At 39.1% G+C, this 20739-nt stretch overlaps 1 protein-coding gene across 4 annotated transcripts in view; it reads right to left on the reverse strand.

Annotated features, from left to right (window-relative positions):
• The window catches only part of ATF1 (activating transcription factor 1), a 58300-nt gene that overhangs the window by 23022 nt on the left and 14539 nt on the right, over positions 1-20739 (reverse strand). For 2 of the 4 annotated variants that reach the window (XM_070410241.1, XM_070410240.1), the window contains exons 3-4: positions 4170-4289; positions 1471-1571 (exon numbers count right to left, since the gene is read on the reverse strand). In XM_070410241.1, the coding sequence (XP_070266342.1) occupies positions 1471-1571; positions 4170-4289 (221 nt within the window). Of the gene's footprint in view, positions 1-1470; positions 1572-4169; positions 4290-13381; positions 13586-20739 lie in introns of all 4 variants that reach the window. The other 2 variants (XM_070410243.1, XM_070410242.1) reach the window with 2 other exon arrangements.

The following is a 20739-nucleotide window of genomic DNA, read 5'->3' on the forward strand; positions in this document are numbered from 1 at the left end:
TTTTTTTTTTTTATAAACCTCTGCTTCCTCCCTGCACATTAAATTTCCAATTTTCAGAACAGGCCAGTCTCTTTTTTTTATCATACAACCTACCTTTGATTACACTTCCCTCGGCCTAAAAAGCTCTTTTCCCGCCGTATATCTCACAAAATTTATCAGATTGGTGGTGATTTAAATGACATCTTTTATGAAGTATTTCCCACTCATTCCACCAGGCAGGAATGACTACACCATACTTGTAGTTCTCTCATAACATCAAACATCTTACTGCAGCCTGGAGGGGCTCAGTGGTTGAGTGTCGACCTATGTACCAGGAAGTCACCAGGTTTCAGGCTTGCTCCCCAATAGGGGGCATCAGGAGGCAGCCAATCGATGTTGATGTTTCTATCACTGATGTTTCTCTCTCTCTTTTCCCCTCTCTCAAAAAAATCAATATTAACAAAAATTTTACTGCATATGTTTCTGTTTCAAACACAGCGTTTCACCCTGTCTCCTATTCCTCCTACCCATCATCTAGTCATTAGTTCTGTCAGTTCTACCACAAACTGTCTCAAATACATCCACTCCAAAACTATCCCACTTCCCATGTGAAATCACCCATATCATTCCAACAGCCTTCTGTCAGTTGGTTGTACTACTTCCAGTTTTCCATTTATTCAACAATTAATGATACTAATCTTGTATTGTCACTTTGCTAGGCCCTTGGATCAGAAAAAATAATACATGGGCCGTGCCTTAAATAAACTGGATTTCTTGCCAGGCCAGTCAGTGTAGCTCAGTGGTTGAGCACTGACAGTTGACTGATGAACCAGGAGGTCATAGTTCAATTCCTGGTCAGGGCACATACTCGGTTTGGGGGCTCGATCCCCAGAAGGGGCTTGCAGAGAAGCCAAACAATGATTCTCTCTCATCATTGATGCTTCTATCTCTCCCCTCCTCTCTGAAATCAATAAAAAAATAAACTGGATTTCCAACAGGATAAGTACTGTAACAGAAGGTCAGTAAGAGGATGCCACAGAAGAAAAACTTAACCTAAAGTCTTGGGGTAGGGGGAGAGTTGGAGAGAAGGTAATTAGATCAGAGAAGGCTTCCAAGAGGAAGTGGGGACTCAAGTATATGAAGGAGTTATGCAGAATGTAGAACAATGTGTTTCAGCAAAGGGACACATAGGAACAAAGGCCCAGAGTTAGGAATTTAAAATTCCTAAAATCTGTAGTCCTCCTTTCATATTGCTATTAAAGTTAACTCTCTAAAGGTAAATGTGGAAATCTAATACTTTGTCAAAAGATAGGTCTAAATTCTTCTTTAGCACAGCAACTTGGGCCCTTTATAATCTGGCTCCAATCTGTTTTAATAATCCCCTTCTTATATACACACATGCTCCCTCTTTATATAGTTTGTTTTTACACAGCATCACTTGAAATCATTTGGTATTATAGCGCACGCAGGGTTTGATATGAAAGGACTCACCTATAAGATGGGCGTCTTGCTAGGATCCCGTGGGCTTTCTGTGAGGAGCCTATGCTATCAGATGAGTCCTGAGATTCTTCACTTTCTGATAAAGATGATACCTAAAAAACAGAACTAGATTTACTATGATGAACAATGCAGGTAGAAAAGAATTCGATTTTTACTTTTAGAAACAATGATTTTGTCTCCTACTATCCAAATTTACTTGTCAATCTAAGGCCTAAAAGAAAGAAACAAAAGGAAATGGAAAGGAGAAAGTTTATTTCAAGAAGCCAAACTAATTAAGGGAACATGTAGGGCAACTAGCTCAGAACTAAGAAGAACGTCTATCCCAAAATAAAGCAATGCTATTTTACTAGAGTTGTAAAGACCAATCTCTTATCTCCACCCTATTTCTATACTGTTGCACATTACTCAGAGGTGTTTTTTCAAACATGCTATCTGACTTGAATTTTGGACATGTTAATTTTGAAATACTATTAAGTATCCAACTAATATCTCACTATTAGATAATGACATTGAGGAGATTACTGAATGTGCAAACCTGTGAGTAAGGGAACAAGTCTGGACTTCATATAAATTTGGAAGTCACAGCTCTTTAGATAGTCCTTAAAGCCATTAAAACTGGATAAAAGCTCAATCATGGAAAAATATAGAGAAAAGGACCAAGAACAAAATCCAGGAATACTAACGGGAAGAAGGGAAGGAACCAGCAAATGAAACAGAACAAGCCATCAGTGAGGTAGGAGGAATACTCAGTGAGTGAGATGTCCTTGGAAAAGGGGAGAAAAAGGTGTACTGAGGAGGAAACAATGATCAACCATGTCAAATGGTGCTAACAAGTGAAGTAAAACAAGGACTGAAAACAGACCATTAGATTTAGCAAGGTAGAGGTATAAACATGTGCTACTTAAAAAAATCTGTAATAACTTTACCTCACTTCACAGTTAAATGAGTTAGTAATACATGTAAAGCACTTAGTGCAGTGATTCCCAAAGTGGGCGCTACCGCCCCCTGGTGGGCGCTGCAGCGATCCAGGGGGGCAGTGATGGCCACAGGTGCATTTGTTTTAACTTTTTTTGTATTACCTTTCTATTCTGAGTTCAATAAATAGTTTCATAATTTCAAACTTCAATGTTTCTAATTTACACCTTTCTTTACTATATTTTACGAAAAAGGTAGAAACATTAATATATATATCTTTCTGTTTAATTGCTATTAAAATTTTTAAAAAATTAATTTCCAGGGAGCGCTGAGTAATATTTTTTCTGGAAAGGGAGCGGTAGGCCAAATAAGTTTGGGAACCACTGACTTAGTGCATGGTACACAGCAAGCACACATTAAATGTTAACTAGTATTAGTAACAAATCCTTTAAAACTATGTCAACACAATAATCACATGCAAGTTTTAACTTACAATAATATCTACAATTAAGAAAACAAGTTATTTTCAATTTTTAAAATGTATTAAAATTTCCCAACACTTGTCTAAATTTGCATCGTTATATCTGACTTCACCTTCATTTAAAAAAATAAAATAATCCAAACAGGCTTCTATAAAGGACATAACAAATTTACTATCTACAGAAAGTCTTCCCTAATTATTTAGACTTAGATCTTAACTTTCCAGAGAAGCTTGTTTTACATTTTATAGTTGTTAAATACAAGTTCTAGTGTACAACTACTTATTTATATCTTACATTAATTCTTATTTTTTGATAGAAAAGAAAGAACTGGTCACAACTTATAATAATTAAGAACTAATAAGAGTAACAAGTAACAAAGTAATGATTAGATTAAGAAAAATCTCACTTTTTTGTTTCCTTAAGCATCGTGGATATACCATTTTTAATCTAAACCTTTAACTGTTTTCACTGTCTCTAAGTTTACTCCAAAGCCTCTCACTGAACTCAAGTAAGAAAATAATTTCTAAGACTGAGATTAAGTATTTCTCTTTAATGTCAGCACTAGTAAATAAGAGTAAAACCTTCATACAAAAACTCAAAAATCCAATCAGCAGCCACCTTTCATGTACAAAAAACACATAAAAATGCAGCTCCTAGAGCTGACAACATTGCCAGACACCATATATTCAGAAGGGAAAATGAGCATTTCTTCTAGGACAGGTGCTTCTAAAAATGAGATGTCCAAAGGCATTATGGGATTCACAGGAGCCATAAGATAAAATAGGGAGAAAGAATAGAAAGAATAGGAGCCCAGGATGGCTCTTTCCTTCCTACTGTTGTCAAGTGTTAATATGAAGGGAGATGTAAATAAGAACTTTCCTCTACCAAGAGAGAACTTTCTTTTATCTGACCTCCATAAAGCATAAGGTAGGTACTTTCTTACTTTATAAGATGAGTGCTAACATTAACAGCCTTGCTTCAGAATTCTCATTTTTATGAAGGATAGATACCAATACTGATAATTTAAAAAAAAAAAAAGTGCTTTCCCTGAAGAAATTAATTTCCTTAAGTTCTAAGCAATAACTTCCCCCAAAATTATCTTCTATTTTCACCAGATAGTATATATATGAAACTAGAAATTCTAAAACTTTTCTATTTGCTTCATTTGTTTGTCTAATTTCCTTGATTTTATATCTTGGTTTATAATATAGTAACTACACAACTTCAATGTGTCTGAAGACTCAGGGTATAAAAGTCCCCTCTCTCAACCACTAAGTCTTTGAATTTCTGTACCGTTTGCACGTGTGGTGGGTGAATTACAGAAGACTGAGCTGTCTGGATGACCCCCTGAACCTGTACTTGCTCTCCAGGAAGAGGTACAATTGTCACTGGCGCAGATCCTCTTAGTGACATCTAAGAACAAATAAAAATTCAATTAACAAAATATATACTGTACCTATGCACATAAGATAGCTGAGTTCTTAACACTGGAAAACACATTTGAGAGCTTATTATATTTAACCACACCTATTAACCGAACATTAGGCATCTTCTATGGGCCGGAGACTGCACTAGGGGGTTAAGAGTACAAACTAATTACAACCATCAGAATCAGAGCTATCATATAAGAGGAAAAAGGAAGAGGACTGTAGTGTGGGAGCAAAGAAGACATGGTACTTCATCTGGGTTTTGAAGGATAAACAATTCCCTGAAGGTGTGTATGGTGGAGAGCATGGAATGGTATTTTGGACAGAGGAATTGACTGTGCAAAAACACAGAGGCTTCTTTAGAATTTGTTATTCTTAAGAGCTCTGTTTGAAAACCAACCAAGAGTCAAAAAGTGAGAGAAATACCAACTTTGGGCAATGTCTTTAAAGAAAAATAAGATATTTCAAGTAAATAAAGGAATCATGAGATCATAATTTATTTCTGGGGAAATTAAATATAATAAAATGCTAAATCAAGAAAAGCCCACCCATTACCTCTCAAGGCTTTCTTGGACAGATTCCTCTTTCAAGAAGCTTTCTCAGATATTAACAATGATCTCTCGCCTTCCTCTGGACTACTCTGACCTATACTATTCATCTTGGACTTAAAATCACAAAAAAACCAAGTTTGCTTCTCAGGTCCTGAAAGTCAACCTTCCCGACTGCTCCCGTCTGTATCAGGTCCCCAAACTATGCCTTATTCTCTTTCATTAAAGGCCTTTTCCCCTTCCCAAGATCAGATTAAATTCCAGTCTATCATTACCCCAAAATGCCCAAGTCATGAAATTCTGAATATAAAATTTTACCTAGCTACTGAGAAATGCAAGTTCTCAGCACAAAGGAATCCATCCTACCCCAACACACACAATAAGGACATGACCAAATTCTAGCACAATGTCTATAAGCTCAAGGTCATGTCCCTAGGATGACCACCAGCCCCTTAAAATGCAGACCCAAGAAAGTTCAATGCTGCAAAAGAATTTACTGTTTGTTTTAGCCAAAACCTGACTATAGGCCCTTGACCTGATTTTCCTTAGGCCATTTACTTTAGAAAACTTGCAGTTATAAATCCTTTCTTTGATCCTTAATAGGAAATCCTTCTACAACCCAGATATGTCTTTCTCAAGGATTTCGGGACAATCCCTTGAAATGTAATCACCAGGAAGGATAGGGCTCTTGTCTCCCTGTCTCTGTGGGAGGGTAGGAGTCTAACTTTGATAAGCACCAATTAGTAAAACAGATGCCTTCATCACAAAGACCAACTTCCTTACCTAACACCTAGCACACCCCAGTGTTTAAAAAGGCTCCCACCTTTTGATTCAGCAAAGTTGAGCGCAATTTATGCTGGAGTCTTTCTTCCCTACTACACTAATCTGAATGAAATCCATCTTGCTGTATTTAACAAGTGTCCAGCTTTGTTTCGCTTTGATAGTACTCCATAGGGGCTACAGAAACCAAAGGGTAAAAATAAACAGAATTCACAAATCTTAAGGCTCCAAATCTAAAAACAAAATAAAACAACAAAGAAAAACAACAATGACAGAACAACAAACAAGAGTCCCCTTACCTTTCAGACTCCAACTGAAGCCACTCACTCAACTAATGGGGAAAACCTTAATGGGATTAATTTACATTTTAAAAGAATAAAAGCAATAATTTCTCCAGGTTTCTGGCAATCTTAGTGATTTTTGTGCAGACTATGCGTCTGGCAGGCAGAAAGGGGGAAAAAAGCACCAAATTTTGTTTTAGCTTGCAGTTATCCTTCCCCCTTACCACTGTTCTAACCTCAAAAATACAAAATGCTCATTACTCAGGCTCCCAAAGCCTGGTGTCTTCCTACCCTCATTCTCAAAGGTGATCATCTAAATCCTGAGTTTTCTCTCAAAGGAGCACGAAACACAAATGACTGCCTCCACTCATCACTTTTCAGCTCTAACCGAGCTTTCTGCTATGATGAAACTATGTCCGAACTATCCAATATGGTAGTCAATAGCCACATGTGAGTATCAAGCATTTTAAATGTAGCTAGTGTGACTGAGGGACTGATTTTAAATTTTATTTAATTAAAAATTTATTTTTTTAGAGGGAGGGAAGTTGGGAGGGAGAGAGAAGATAGATAGGTAGGTAGGTAGGTAGAAAGAAAGAAAGAAAGAAAGAAAGAAAGAAAGAAAGAAAGAAAGAAAGAAAGAAAGAAAGAAAGAAAGAAAGAAAGAAAGAAAGAAAGACAGACAATCAGTTGCCTCCCCTACATGCCCTGACAGGGAATGAACCTGCAACCTTTTGGTGTATGGGACGACACTCCAACCAACTGACCACATATCTAGGTTATAGGTTCAATCCCCAGTCAGGGGACATATGGGAGGTAACTGATGGATGTTTCTCTTCCTCTCTCTCTAAAATCAATAAATATATCCTTAAGTGAGGACTGAAAAAAGAAAAAGATTCAAATGACCCTTGGACATCCAGGAATTACACATAATAAACCCTTAAAATGTATTGTAGTAAAGAATTCACACTCGCCCTAGCTGGTTTTGCTCAATGGATAAGGTGTCAGCCTGCAGACTGAAGGATCCCAGGCTTGATTCCAGTCAAGGTCACATGCTCAGGTTGCGGGCTCAATCCCCAGTAAGGGGCGTGCAGGAGGCAGCTGATCAGTGATTCTCATCATTGATGTTATAATCTCTCCCCCTTCCTCTCTCTGAAATAAAATTTAAAAAAAATTCACACTCAACAGCATGCTCTTAGGAGAATCACAAAACCATATTATCTCCTATACAATTATTCACTTATTAGTAAACTCAAATGTACTTAAAAAGAAAGCCTTAGCCCTAACTGGTTTGGCTCAGTGGATAGAGCGTTGGCTTGCAGACTGAAGGGTCCCAGATTCGATTCTGGTCAAAGGCATGTACCTTGGTTGCGGGCACATCCCCAGGAGGAGGTGTGCAGGAGGCAGCTGATCGATGTTTCTCTCTCATCGATGTTTCTAACTCTATCCCTCTCCCTTCCTCTCTGTAAAAAATCAATAAAATATATATTTAAAAAAAGAAAGCCTTATTTTACTATAAAAACCAGTACCACTTGCCATAACTACAGGGTTAACTATAAAAATGAGAGGAAAAATGTTTTTATTAAATATTCTTTTTAATTTTAAAACCAATAATCTAAAAACTCTCACCCTAGTCTACACAAATCCCTGCATAGAATGACTGCTTCCTATCTCCTGCTTCATCTGAAACCACATTTCCCTAGTTCTGCCCACAGTAGAGAGTGATAGTCCCTTCTACTTTTCATGCTCTTTCCCACCACAAGGTTTTGGCATAGATATTCCCTCACATGCCTAGAAAGGTCTTCCCTTACTTCCTGGAAAGTTAGCAACTACTCATCCTTCAGATCACAACTCAAGCATAACTTCCTTACCAAGGCTGTCTTATTCCCAACAGGTCAAATTCCCTATTATAGTCTCTCAATCTATCCTATGTGTTCTATGTACAATCCTTTGTAGCACTTCTCAGTTAGTTTCGCATCTTGGTGAATATCTGGCCTATGTCCTGTCTCCTCCACTAACAGCAAGTGCCATGAATGAGGAACTTGCCTCTTTTTGCTCCACACTGTATTCTCAGCCCAGTTGTTATCCCAACTGGCACATTAGATCCTAAATAAAGCATTGAATTAATGCAATATCTCCCAATTTTGGACATTATAATTTAGTGAAGTTATTCCTATCATTTATTCTGGGTATATCTTTGACTTTTCTAAAATGAATTCCGTATTTCCTCACTTCAGTACATTTGACCAATTTTCTTATTTCCAGCCAACCAACCAACAATGAGGGGTAAGGCGCAGGAGATAATGTCAACCTTCCCAGATTCCTCAGGCCAGCATGACCAGGGAGAAATGTTTTCTCTCTCTAAATTTTAATAAGGGAATTGTTGACAATCCATCTTGTTTCAGCCACTTTCCCAATTTTCAAATAAGAGATATAACGTCTTTGAATTCAACACAATAAAATAGAAATATTCATCCATCTATCATTGTCTAAAGAGATCTGGAATACCACCAATGATGGGGAATGTATACCATGTTTTGAGAACTACTACTCTAGAGTATTGGAGTGGGGATAGATTAGATAAGCAAATCTAGGCACTATTATATTTTGAATTTGAGGACTAAGATTCTGGATTAAACAGATAATAAAACTCAATAAATGTTACCTACAGGCCAGGTGCTATGACAGACCTTCAAGATAAAAAACAAACAAAAAACCCAGATAACAGCCATAGTTACTGCCTTCTATGCCAATCACAAAGACACTAATTAAAAAGTTTTAAATATACTGTTTCTGTACACACATCTTAACATATGGCATTTATTTGTTCTTAAAAACCTGTCTGAAAAGCAAAATTTCACACCAAACAAATCTATGCGAGAGTGTATGGGAGGGGGTGTGTGTGTGCAAAAAGAAGGGGAATATGTATGGCAAAAGTAAAAGAATAAAATCATTTAGTTTGCTGTCATCTAGAAAAAAATGTTGGGAAAACAGAAACAGGGAGAGGGTGGGACAAAAAGGAGATATATTGTTACATTCTTCTGGTTGAAAGACAATTCTCTAAGGATGTTCCTGTGAATATTCTGAGAAGAGGCACTGACAAATTTTGTTCTGGACTATCTTTTCAAGGATGTTGACATGGTGAATAGCTTTGGGTGACAAATTAGACTTCCCTTCAAGGCAAAGGGCAGATTTGTTTGCTTTCCAGAATAATAAAGGTAAGTCTTCCTTGAGGATAAAGGTTGGACAGGTTTGCTAACAGCTCTCTTTAAAAGTTTGGTGTCTCCTAAGCTTGGAGTCCCACTCAGCAATGATACAAACCCACTCCAAGTACAGCATCTGAACCACTCTGCATTACCCCATGGAACTGGGAAGGAAAGGGGAACTGAGCAAACATGAAGCTCATGCTGTTTGCTGTGCAACAAGTTATAAAGTCAATTTTCTCTGAACCAGGATTCTCATGTCTTCTGCCAGCATCCATGAGAGGCAATCTAGCTTATTAGCTTGCAGGGTCTTCTTGACACTTCTCTGTCCTGTGCTTCACTTATATTCTAAAGACTCTATTCTAAATTACCAGGCCAAAATCTGAGCTAGAGCAAAAACAAGTAAACAGAATCACCTATCAAGGCAGACCTGAATTGTTCTCAAAAGAGAGAGGGACCTAAAGGCCAGGGTTGTCTCTAGATCAGCGGTTCTCAACCTGTGGGTCGCGACCCCTTTGGCGGTCCAACGACCCTTTCACAGGAGTCACCTAAGACCATCCTGCATATCAGATATTTACATTACGATTCATAACAGTAGCAACATTACAGTTATGAAGTAGCAACGAAAATAATTTTATGGTTGGGTCACAACATGAGGAACTGTATTTAAAGGGCCAGAAGGTTGAGAACCACTGCACTAGTTAGATAGGAGATCCCTATTAAACTGGAACTTCCAAAAGGTCACACACTCAGGGTAAGGTAACAGAAGAAAAGTTGTGTGGGTGTGGGGGAGGGAAGGATTGAAGAAGATTTAACCAGCTCTCCAGCAGATTTACAGCCCAAGTTAACATCACTATGGACCAAAAAGACAAAAGCCTCAAACCCTAAAATAGTTCCTCAGGTATGAGGAATAGTAAATTCTTCTGGGAGAAAGGCACTCTCGTCCTTGGCCACAAAGAACTCCCTTTCAATATTTCAAGATTAATGGACTGTAAAGAATAAAAAATAACCAGTCACAGAAGGCACCTGAGCATGAAGCAAAAAAAGACAGCAGAATCAGACCCTAGTGATCTTATATATTGACATCATCAAACAGATTATAGAACTAGAGGCTCATGAATTTCATGCGGGGAGGGGGATGGGGGGGGCCCCTTCAGCCCAGCCTGCATCCTCTCGCAATCCAGGACCCCTTGGGGATGTCGGGTCTAAACTGGCAGTCGGACATCCCTCTCACAATTCAGGACACTGCATGCACCAGTGACCATACTTTTCATACAGGTGAAAGGCATCTTGCTGTTATATGGGCAGCTACATTTTTTTGCCCTGATTATAAAAAGTAGTACGTAACACAATCCTTCTGAGGCAGTAGTACCATTTTCCCCATCTTATGGGTGGAAAAACTGAAGCAGAGAGAAGTTAAGTAATTGGCTCTGTCACACAGTTATAAGTGTCAGAATCAGGGATGACCACAAAATGTGCCAGCCAGAGTCCATGCATATCATCACTGCATCATCCTGTTTTTTTCAGTGTTAGAGTAGCCTTGCCAGGTTTTATTTATTTATTTATTTATTTAATTTCTTTATTGGTTAAGGTATTACAAATGTGTACTCATTTCCCATTAACCCCCAACCTCCCCACTCCCCCCGCCCCCACTCATGCTGCCTTGCTAGGTTTTAATTTTTAAATCTAAGAGACTGTTCCCAATATATAGGGTAGGATCCCTAGGACTGGCTGGTAATCAGGGCCCTCTGTGGGGCGACCGGGGGGCAGGGCGATCAGGGGGGCTCCCACTGGCACCCACCTTGGCTGACGGCCTGGCGCCGCCCGCTGCCTGGCCCCACCCTTCTCCGCTGCTGCCACCAATCGCCTCCCTCCCTCTCAGGGGGCAGATGCTCAATGCAGGAGCTGCCCCTAGCCAGAGGCAGCTCCTGCATTGAGCGTCTGCCCCTTGTGGTCAGTGCGCATCATAACAACTGGTCATTCTGCTCTTCAGTCAATTTGCATATTAGGGTTTTATTATATAGGATTATGCTTACTGTGTTAAAAAAAACAAAACAGTAGATTCTCTTATTTTAAGACAAACTTTAAAGTATCTTCAGGAGCCGAAACCGGTTTGGCTCAGTGGATAGAGCGTCAGCCTGCGGACTGAAGGGTCCCGGGTTCGATTCCGGTCAAGGGCATGTACCTGGGTTGCGGGCACATCCCCAGTGGGAGATGTGCAGGAGGCAGCTGATTGATGTTTCTATCTCATCAATGTTTCTAACTCTCTATTTCTCTCCCTTCCTCTCTGTAAAAAATCAATAAAATATATTTAAAAAAAAAAATAAAGTATCTTCAGGAAACAGAAAACTATAATAGATATGAAAAAGAACCAAAAAGATGTTCTATAAATAAAGATATAATACTTGAAATTTAAAAAACCTATTGTTCAGATATACCAGCAGTTTAGACAAAGCCAATGGGAGAATTAATGAGCTGGGTGACAGGTAAGAAGAAATTATCTCCCAGGCAGACAAATAGATGGAAAACATATGATGGGTTAAGAGATAGAAGATAAAGTGAGAAGGACAAAGAGTGGATCAGGGGCAAAATTTGAAGAGATAATGGCTGAAAATGTTATATAAATAATGATAGACACCAATTCATAGATTCAAGAAGCCTAATAACGCCCATGTGGAATAAAAAAAAATTTCCATACCTAAACATAACATAATGGAAGCTGTAAAAGTAAAGAAGCTTAGGTATGTAAGAGGGAATGAAGAGCAACAAACGTGATAAATATGTGGGGGTAGGGAGAAGCAATGCTGACTAAATAAAATAAATATGATGTTTTATGGGATTAAAAGGTAAAAAGATAAAATTAAGTCCTAACAATGATAACAAGTTAGGAAGTTCTAAGGTCACTGGATCATCTGAGAGAAGACTAAAGTATTCATTAATTTTAGACTTTACTACGTAGGCATGCTGTAATTGGGATAATCACTAAAAAAGTAGTTAACTTGCCCTGGTTGGTGTGACTCAGTTAGATGAGTATCGTCCCATGAACCGAGTGGTCACTGGTTTGATTCCTGGTCAGGACACATGCCTGGACTTCGGGCTCAATCCCCAGTAGGGGGCATGCAGGAGGCAGCAGCAGATTAATGTTTCCCTTCCTCTATTTCTAAAAATTAATAAAAACGTATTTTTTTTAAAAAGAAACTAGAAAAAGATAAAATAAATCCAAAGTGAGCAGAGGGGAATAAAAATTATAAGAGTAGAAATAAAAAAAATTAAAAACTAGAAAACAATAGAAAAACCAATAAAACAAAAGGCTAATTCTTTAGGGAACAATCATTAAAATCTATAAACCTCTGGCAATACGGACAAAGAGAAAAAAGAGAAGACACAAATCACCAATATAAGTAAAGAAAAAGGGAAGCCCTAGCCGACATGGCTCAGTGTCTAGAGCATGGACCCGAGCACAGAAGGGTCACAGATTTGGTTCACAATGAGTTGCAGGTTCAATCCCTCACTCTTGTTGGGAGGCAACCAATCCATGTGTCTCTCTCACATCAATGTTTCTCTCTCTCTCTCCCTCCCCTCCCTTGCACGCTCTCTACATCAAGGGAAAAAATATCCTTGGGTGAGGATTAAAAAAATAAACAGGGACTATCATATCAATATAAGTCCCACAGTCATTAAATGGGTAACAAGGGAACACTATATTTATAAATTTGACAACACAGAAGAAATGCATCAACTTTTTGAAAACCACAAACTGCCAAAACTTAAATAAGATGTAATAGCCTGAATAACCCTTCCAAAAAAATTTCCAGGCCTGAGTTTCACTGGAGAGCTTTACCAAACATTTTCAGTAGAAAAATGATTTTGTATAATCTTTTCTAGAAAAGATAAAGGAATATTTTCTAGCTCATTTTATGAGGCCAATGACATTAACAAATAAGAGAACCATAGACCACCATATTTCTAATGAATGCAGATGCAATAATCCTCAACAAAATATTAGCAAACAGAATCCAGCACATATAAAAAGAATGTAACACCATAACCAAGTGCTATTTCAGGTATGTAAGGTTGGTTTAACATCTGAAAATCAACCAATGTAATCCACATTAACAGGTCAAAGAAAAAAATCATACAATGACAACAATTGATGCAGAAAAAGCATCTGACAAATATAACATCACTTCATGAAAAACACTCTTGTAAAATTAGGAATAGAAGGGAACTTACACAAACTCACAAAGAGCATCTATTAAAAAAACCTACCATAACCCTGGCTGGTGTGGCTCAGTTGGTTGAACACTGTCCCATGCACCGAGAGGTGGCTTGTTTGATTTCCAGTCAGACCACATGCTCACGTTGCAGACTCAATCCCCAGCAGGGGGTGGCCGATCAGTTTCCCTCTCATTGATGTCTGTCTGTCTGTCTGTCTGTCTCCCTTTCTCTCTCCAAAGTAAAATTTTAAAAAGACTGCATAAAAAAATACAGTTAACATCAGACTTAATGATAAAAGAATGAATGCTTTTCCTTTAAAATTAGAAAAAAAGAAAAGATATCCATTCTTACAACTCTATTCAACAGAGCTCTGGCCAGTGAAATAAGGCAAAAAAAATATATATATATATAACATGCATACAGATTGGAAAAGGCAAAATAAAACTATCTCTATTTTCAGGTGACATGACAGTCTATATAGAAAATCCCATAGAATAGTAAAAAAAAAAAAAATCATCCTTTCTAGAATGAGTTCAGCAATGTTGCAAGGTACAAGACCAATAAACAAAAATCAATTGCCTTTCTAAATACTAACAACAAATAAAGTCCAAAATCAATAAAACATAATCCTACATAATAAAAGGATAATATGCAAATTGTCCTCTCAACCAAGAGTTCCACGGGAGTTTGACCAGAGGGCGGGGCCTGCTGGCCAACTGCCTGTGGCCCCTCCCCTGGCCAGCCCGAAAGGCCCAGATCAGGGTGGGCCGGCTGGACCCCACCCGCGCACTAATTCGTGCACCGTGCCGCTGCTGGCTCAGTGGATAGAGTGTCAGCCTGTGGACCAAAGGGTCCCAGGTTTGATTCCGGTCAAGGGCACATGCTCGGGTTGTGGGCTTGATCCCTAACAGGGGACATGCAGGAGGCAGCCAATCGATGATTCCCTCTCATCATTGACTAGAGGCCCTATGCACAAAATTTGTGCAAGAGTAGGTCTTCCCAGCCCTGGCTGCCTTGGCTCTCGCAGCCCCAGCTTTGTTCAGAAGTTGTCCAGAAGGACATCCGGACGGTCGTTCCGCTGTTCAGCCATTCGGTCAATTTTCATATTATGCTTTTGTTATTATAGATGTTTCTATCTTTCTCCCTTCCTATCTGAAATCAATAAAAATATTTTTAAAAAATAACTTAAAATGAATCATGGACTTAAATGTAAAATACAGAACTTTCAGGAAAAAAATAGGAGAAAAAAATCTTTGAAATATAGGACTAGGCAAAGAGTTCTGAGATACCAAAAGGATAATCCATAAAAGGAAAAACTGATAAATTGGACCTAATCAAAATTTAAAACTTTGGGCTCTGTGAAAGACCTTGTTAAGCAAATAAAGAAAGATTATTCTTCTACTTCCCTTTATCAGCTTGCTGGAAACATCCAAATAAATTTACCTAGATTTCTAACTCACTCTACAGGAGGATCTGCCTTTACCAAAAAGTAAAACCCAGATGACCAAGAATATCCAAGACATTAGATGGAGAATTTCCAGGTAAGAAAGGATTACCAAAAGTTCTGTTGCACACAAACACATTCTTAGCATATCCCTGGACAAACCTTGGGTTAAATTCTCAAGTCAAAATTATTATTTTTTTAAAAATATATTTTATTTATTTTTCTACAGAGAGGAAGGAAGAAGGATACAGAGCTAGAAACATCGATGAGAAAGAAACATCGATCAGCTGCCTACTGCACATCCCCTACTGGGGTTGTGCCAGCAACCAAGGTACATGCCCTTGACCGGAATCAAACCCTGGACCATTCAATCCGCAGGCCGATGCTCTATCCACTGAGCCAAGCCGGTCAGGGCTCAAGTCAAAATTATTAATGGAATGAAGATCAATCTGTTTTAAAAATGTTTTAGAGCTCCCCAGTCGGCATGGCTCAGTCGACCTATGAACCAGGAGGTCATGGGTCGATTCCTGGTTGGGACATTGCCCAGGTTATAAACTCAATTCCCAGTGTGGGGTGTGCAGGATGCGGCCGATCAATGATTCTCTCTCATCATTGATGTTCCTATCTATCTCTCCCTCTACCTTCCTCTCTGAAATCAATTAAAAAAACATTAATGTTTTGGAGTCAAGTCTATATGTAATTTCTTTAACTATCCTCACTTTCCTCATCCTCTGCCTCGAGGAAACAAAGGACTGGTGATTACAGACTCTGGAGTTGTAGGAGACACTATGATATATTTCTCAGATCCCCTTTCACTAGTTAAAGACTATTCCCCAGCTGCTGGCAGACAGTGTTCAGCTGTCAGTTCTCTTTGGAACTGCCCTGGATGATGAGAGCCACCTTGCTCCAGGTTGCACATTCCCCCCTTCTCAAGATCCAATGACTGGTGCATGCAGGGATACAAAGGCCTGGCTGGCTCCTTACCCCAATTCTTAAAGAACTATCTTAGCTAAAGATATGGGGTTGGTTGAGGCCTTCATTGAGAGTGAATCCTCCCTCTGCTCAATCCTGCTTCCTTTTCTTCCTTTCTTTCCATTCCAAAGGTGGTAATCCCTAGAGGACTCCCCAATAAAACTTCTGCACGCTAATCTCCATCTCATAATCAGCTTCCTAGGAAAACCAAACTGTGATAGAAGTCAAATGGTTGAAATTCAAATTTTGTCTCTAGCTTTACTGGTTGTGTGACCTCTAAAATGGCAATTATAAAAGCAGGTAGTGAGGCTGATATGAGGGTTGAAGACATTAAAGCATGTAAAATGCTTAGAAATGCACCTGGCAAACAATGGACACTCAATAAATGTTAGCTGTTTCTGCCATCATTGTCACATGGTTCAAGTATACAAATTCACCTACAACATGAGAATTACTGGAAGTTATGAGCTGGATAAGACCTTCGGGTTCATCAAGTCTGATGCCCTTAATTTCCAGATGATGAATATCAAGTCTAAATAAGTTAAGTGACCAATAAATAAATAAATAAATAAATAAGTTAAGTGACTTAGTCAATGTTCCAGAGTTACTAAGTAACAAAATCACCATTCAAACCAGAGCTGATTGCATCCATTGTTGTGTCCACAAAGCAAGACTGCCTCTCAATCTACATACACTTTGTAATTAAATGAAATTTATTAAGAATTGAGTCCCTCCCCTTCATGTTCTTGCCATAATTGAACCTTAGCTCTCCACTGATGAACACTGCTTCCCTTGTGGCTCTCTCCTGCACTTATCTACCATGATCCTATAGATAGGGTGGGTGTTTCCTTTGCTCTTCATTGCTACTCTCAGAGCACTGTCCATTCAAATTCCTTCCAGAAAACTCTTAAATTTGAGACTCATAGCAGCAGACTGTGTGGTGTCGTGTGCCCTCATTTCTTTAAGACTTTAATACCCTAATCACTCTATTCTCTCCAATTCTACTCTTGATACAATTTGTGGTGATTTCAATATGCAACATCCACTATCCTTCCATGCCCAAGCCTCTGTTTTTGATTCCTCTCCTACAAAGCCCGGTCTTCCACCCTCCTCAGCCACCCACTCTGATTGTCATAAACAGACATTTCTCAAATGTCTGTTTAGAAACAATTCTTCCATGTGCAGGAATATCTTGCTCAATGCAAAGCATTCAGCATCTCTGCCCCTGTCCATGAAATACCAGTGGCAACCCATCCCTACCCCTACAAATTTCTGGACATCTTGGTGGGGGATCAATACCACTCCAGTTGAGAACCACTTACTTAAACCTTATCATTACCAATAAATGCAACTCTTCATAATCTCAAATTCAAGTATCCCTCTCTCTGAGTATCACTTACTTCTAACTCACTACCTCTACTATTGGACTTTTTTTTTTAAATATACATTTTATTGATTTTACAGCGAAGAAGGGAGAGGGGTAGAGAGTTAGAAACATCGATCAGCTGCCTCCTGCACATCCCCTACAGGGGATGTTCCTGCAACCAAGGTACATGCCCTTGACCGGAATCGAACCTGGGACCCTTCAGTCCCCAGGCCGACGCTCTATCCAGTGAGCCAAACCAGCTAGGGCTACTATTGGACTCTTAACAATTCCTAGACTCCATAGGAACCTATAATCAATCCATTGAGCCTACCCTCTTCCCTGCTCTTGACCCATCAAATCCCTACTTCCTTATACAGCTTAAACTTCACAGTCCAGTATTACATCTGATACACCTCCAATATCCTTGTCTTTTCCTGCTTCACTGTAGTTCTTTGACTAAGCAACAATCCTGATACCTCAACTACTCTATGCCTGTAACCTGTATGCAAATACCTGAATCTGGAGAAAAACACACAACTAAACTTAATCTCTTTAAATCTGTGGAAGAAAGGGGCCACATGCTAACCTGACAAGCTCAGGGAAGGCCTGCATGGCAGTCTTGCAAACTCAGAGACCTAAAGTTAGCACAAAGGATGGTCTGAAATTAAACTTTAACTAAAAGCAGTTATAGTGGGTAGTTACGTTCTAGGCCAGTATCTTCACCAACAAGGTCAACCTTTACCTTAACTGAGCCTGTCTTTTTGCATCTAAGATAATATACCCTTTGAAATGTCTGGGTAACTTGTAACTTCCTTTTTTCTGGACCCTCTTGGGGCATAACCTAATGTGCCTGGGGCTCCAGGACAGATACCACAAATTCCTTCACCCACCTAAGTATGTGTCTATCATTTTACTTTTTATCCAATCCCAGGGTTTCCCTGCTTTGCTTTCTCCCACCTTTCTAGTCTATCACCAATGGATTTCATGTAACCCACCTACCTCCCTTTCTTTTGATTGCAATGTATAAATACAGGTGTAACCCGCCATTCTCTGGAGCATTATCTCAATTCGTTGAGGTTCTGCTTCCTGGCATATGTCGACAGTTTGGCTCAAATAAACTCACAAAAATTCTTTACAGGTTTCAGTGGTGTTTTTTTTTACGTTAACAAATCCATGATCAGTAACCTCAAGTGGACTTTAATGCTCTCCAGCAATCCTACTACATATCCCTAGTCCACTTATGTCCCTACTGTCCTAGCAGACTATTTCATCCTTTCTCCTTCATCTGTTCTTCTCAAAGTATTTTATTTCACTGAAAAACAAAGACACCATCAAAAGAAAACTTTAGGGTATCTTATCTCAAATCTACCTGCCTAATCTATTTACTTTCTTTCTTATTATGATGTGCCTGTGCTCATATAAAACAAATTTTTCTACTAATTCTCATCTTCCCTCCTCAAGGACATAATTGCAGGATTGCCCTCTCTCTCCTGTATCATCAAATGTTTCCCTTCTACTTTATCATTCCCACTGGTATACAAATAGTCTATTACTTCCATCTTAAAAAGTAATAATAAAAACAAAACTTCCATAACCTACACCCCCTCCAGAAAATTCACTTTTTAGCTCTATTTTGTAGCAAAAAAATCCTCAAAGAAGTTGTCTATCCATTTTGTGGTCAATTGAGTTTATCTACTCATTTTCTTTATTTTTCTTTCTTTCTTGTGTCTACTCATTTTCTCTCCTCTCTTTTTTTTCATGCACTCTTGGATCCAATTAGATTTTCATCCCCACTCAAACTGAAATAGCTCTTATCGAGATTATCAATCAACTAACTCCCTGCTGCCAAATAGAGTCCATTCTTGTTATTTGTGGTAGTGAACTGACAAATTCTGAACCACTGCTACCAGGGAAAATACAGAGCCAGCTTCCTGCAAACCTGGGCACATTTTCACCAACTGGTCAATACATGACCTTGTTTTATGTTTAAAGACACATTATTATTTTTTTTAAAGGGGGAGAATGATGATTTTTATTTTTTAAAATATATTTTATTGATTTTTTTACAGAGAGGAAGGGCGAGGGATACAGAGTTAGAAACATCAATGAGAGAGAAACATCGATCAGCTGCCTCCTACACACTCCCTACTGGGGATGTGCCCACAACCAAGGTACATGCCCTTGACCGGAATGGAACCTGGGACCCTTGAGTCCGCAGGCTGATGCTCTATCCACTGAGCCAAACCGGTTAGGGCGAAAGACACATTATTTAAATACATACATTGTTAATTCATTAACACTGAACTCACGGTCAATAGCACTAGAACTCATGCCTGAATGAAACTAATTTAACCCATGTATTTTCTACATAAGGTATATCACAGTCTTTTTGCAGTTAGACAACACTCACTGCTATGCCTAAAGGCCATTTTAAACAGCAAAATCACCAACAAAAAGTACAAAAATGCAAAAAAACATGGCACTAACTAGAACACAAAAGAAGAACTGTTTACAAAATGAGAGCTAAAATAAGACAGAGCACTGTCTTTTCAACCTCAGCTGGGAAGGTGTACATCAAGTGATTAAAATTTTTCACCATTCTGTGCATCTCCACTAATGACCACAAAAGTGCTGTGAGTTTTTATTTGGAGGATACAAATAAGTTGATCAAGTGTTGGGGTCCAGCCCCAGCGGGTACAGGGGTCCCCAAAGGTGTGGACGGAGTCGGCGAAGAAGGAATGACACAGAGACAGCATTCAGTTGATCAGCAGCCTAGCCAGGATCTCTAGCCAGGAACTCCAGCCAAGTTCTGGTCAGGATCTCCAGCGAAGTTCTGGCTAGGATCTCCAGCCAAGTTCTGGTCAGGATCTCCAGCAAAGTTCTGATTAGGTTCTCCAGAGAAGTTCTGTAGCCAGGTTCTGTCCAGGATCTTTTGCCATGTTCTCTCCCTAGGTTCTGTGTCCAGGTTCTGTCCCTAGGTTCTGTCTCTAGGTTCTGTGTCTAGGTTCTGTGTCTAGGTTCTGTCTAGGATCTCCAGCCAAGTCCTATCTCTAGGTTCTGTGTAGGATATCCAGCCAAGTCCTGTCTCTAGGTTCTGTCCTCTGCTGTCTTGTTACATCTGTATTTATACCAGTTGATTTTAATCCTATCAATTTCTATTCCAAAAGTTAGGGCGTTTCTTATCTCCATTCCAGGGAGTAAAGATTATGTAGCTCAAGCATGATTGTTTGTAGTTAAAGTGATTAACTACCCGCCTGGCACTTAGTTAAGGAGTTTTATCCCCTCCCTAACTTCAGGGGAAAATCCCTACCTGGGAAAACCACCTTTCTCGGAGAGGTGACCTTGGTTAAAACACATAGCGCCAAGAAGGTGAGCAAACATATTAAGAACAGTATGCCATATATGCCAGGTCCCTTGAAGCAGCAAGGATGGACCGGCTCCCGGCAATCAAGTATGTGAATTTGCAAATACAGAATCCTTGAATAATGAGGCTCGACTGTGTAATAGTTATTTTTTACTCCTCATTTTACCTATATTGCATTATATTTACAACATATCTCAAATGATCATGAGACTTGTACCACAAGGCAATATAATAATAATCAAGCAGCATTGTACACAGTTGAC

This window comes from Myotis yumanensis, unplaced genomic scaffold (assembly GCF_028538775.1).
Source record: "Myotis yumanensis isolate MYYU_CA2020_CCGP unplaced genomic scaffold, mMyoYum1.0.hap1 SCAF_3, whole genome shotgun sequence".
Taxonomy (NCBI): Eukaryota; Metazoa; Chordata; class Mammalia; order Chiroptera; family Vespertilionidae; genus Myotis; species Myotis yumanensis.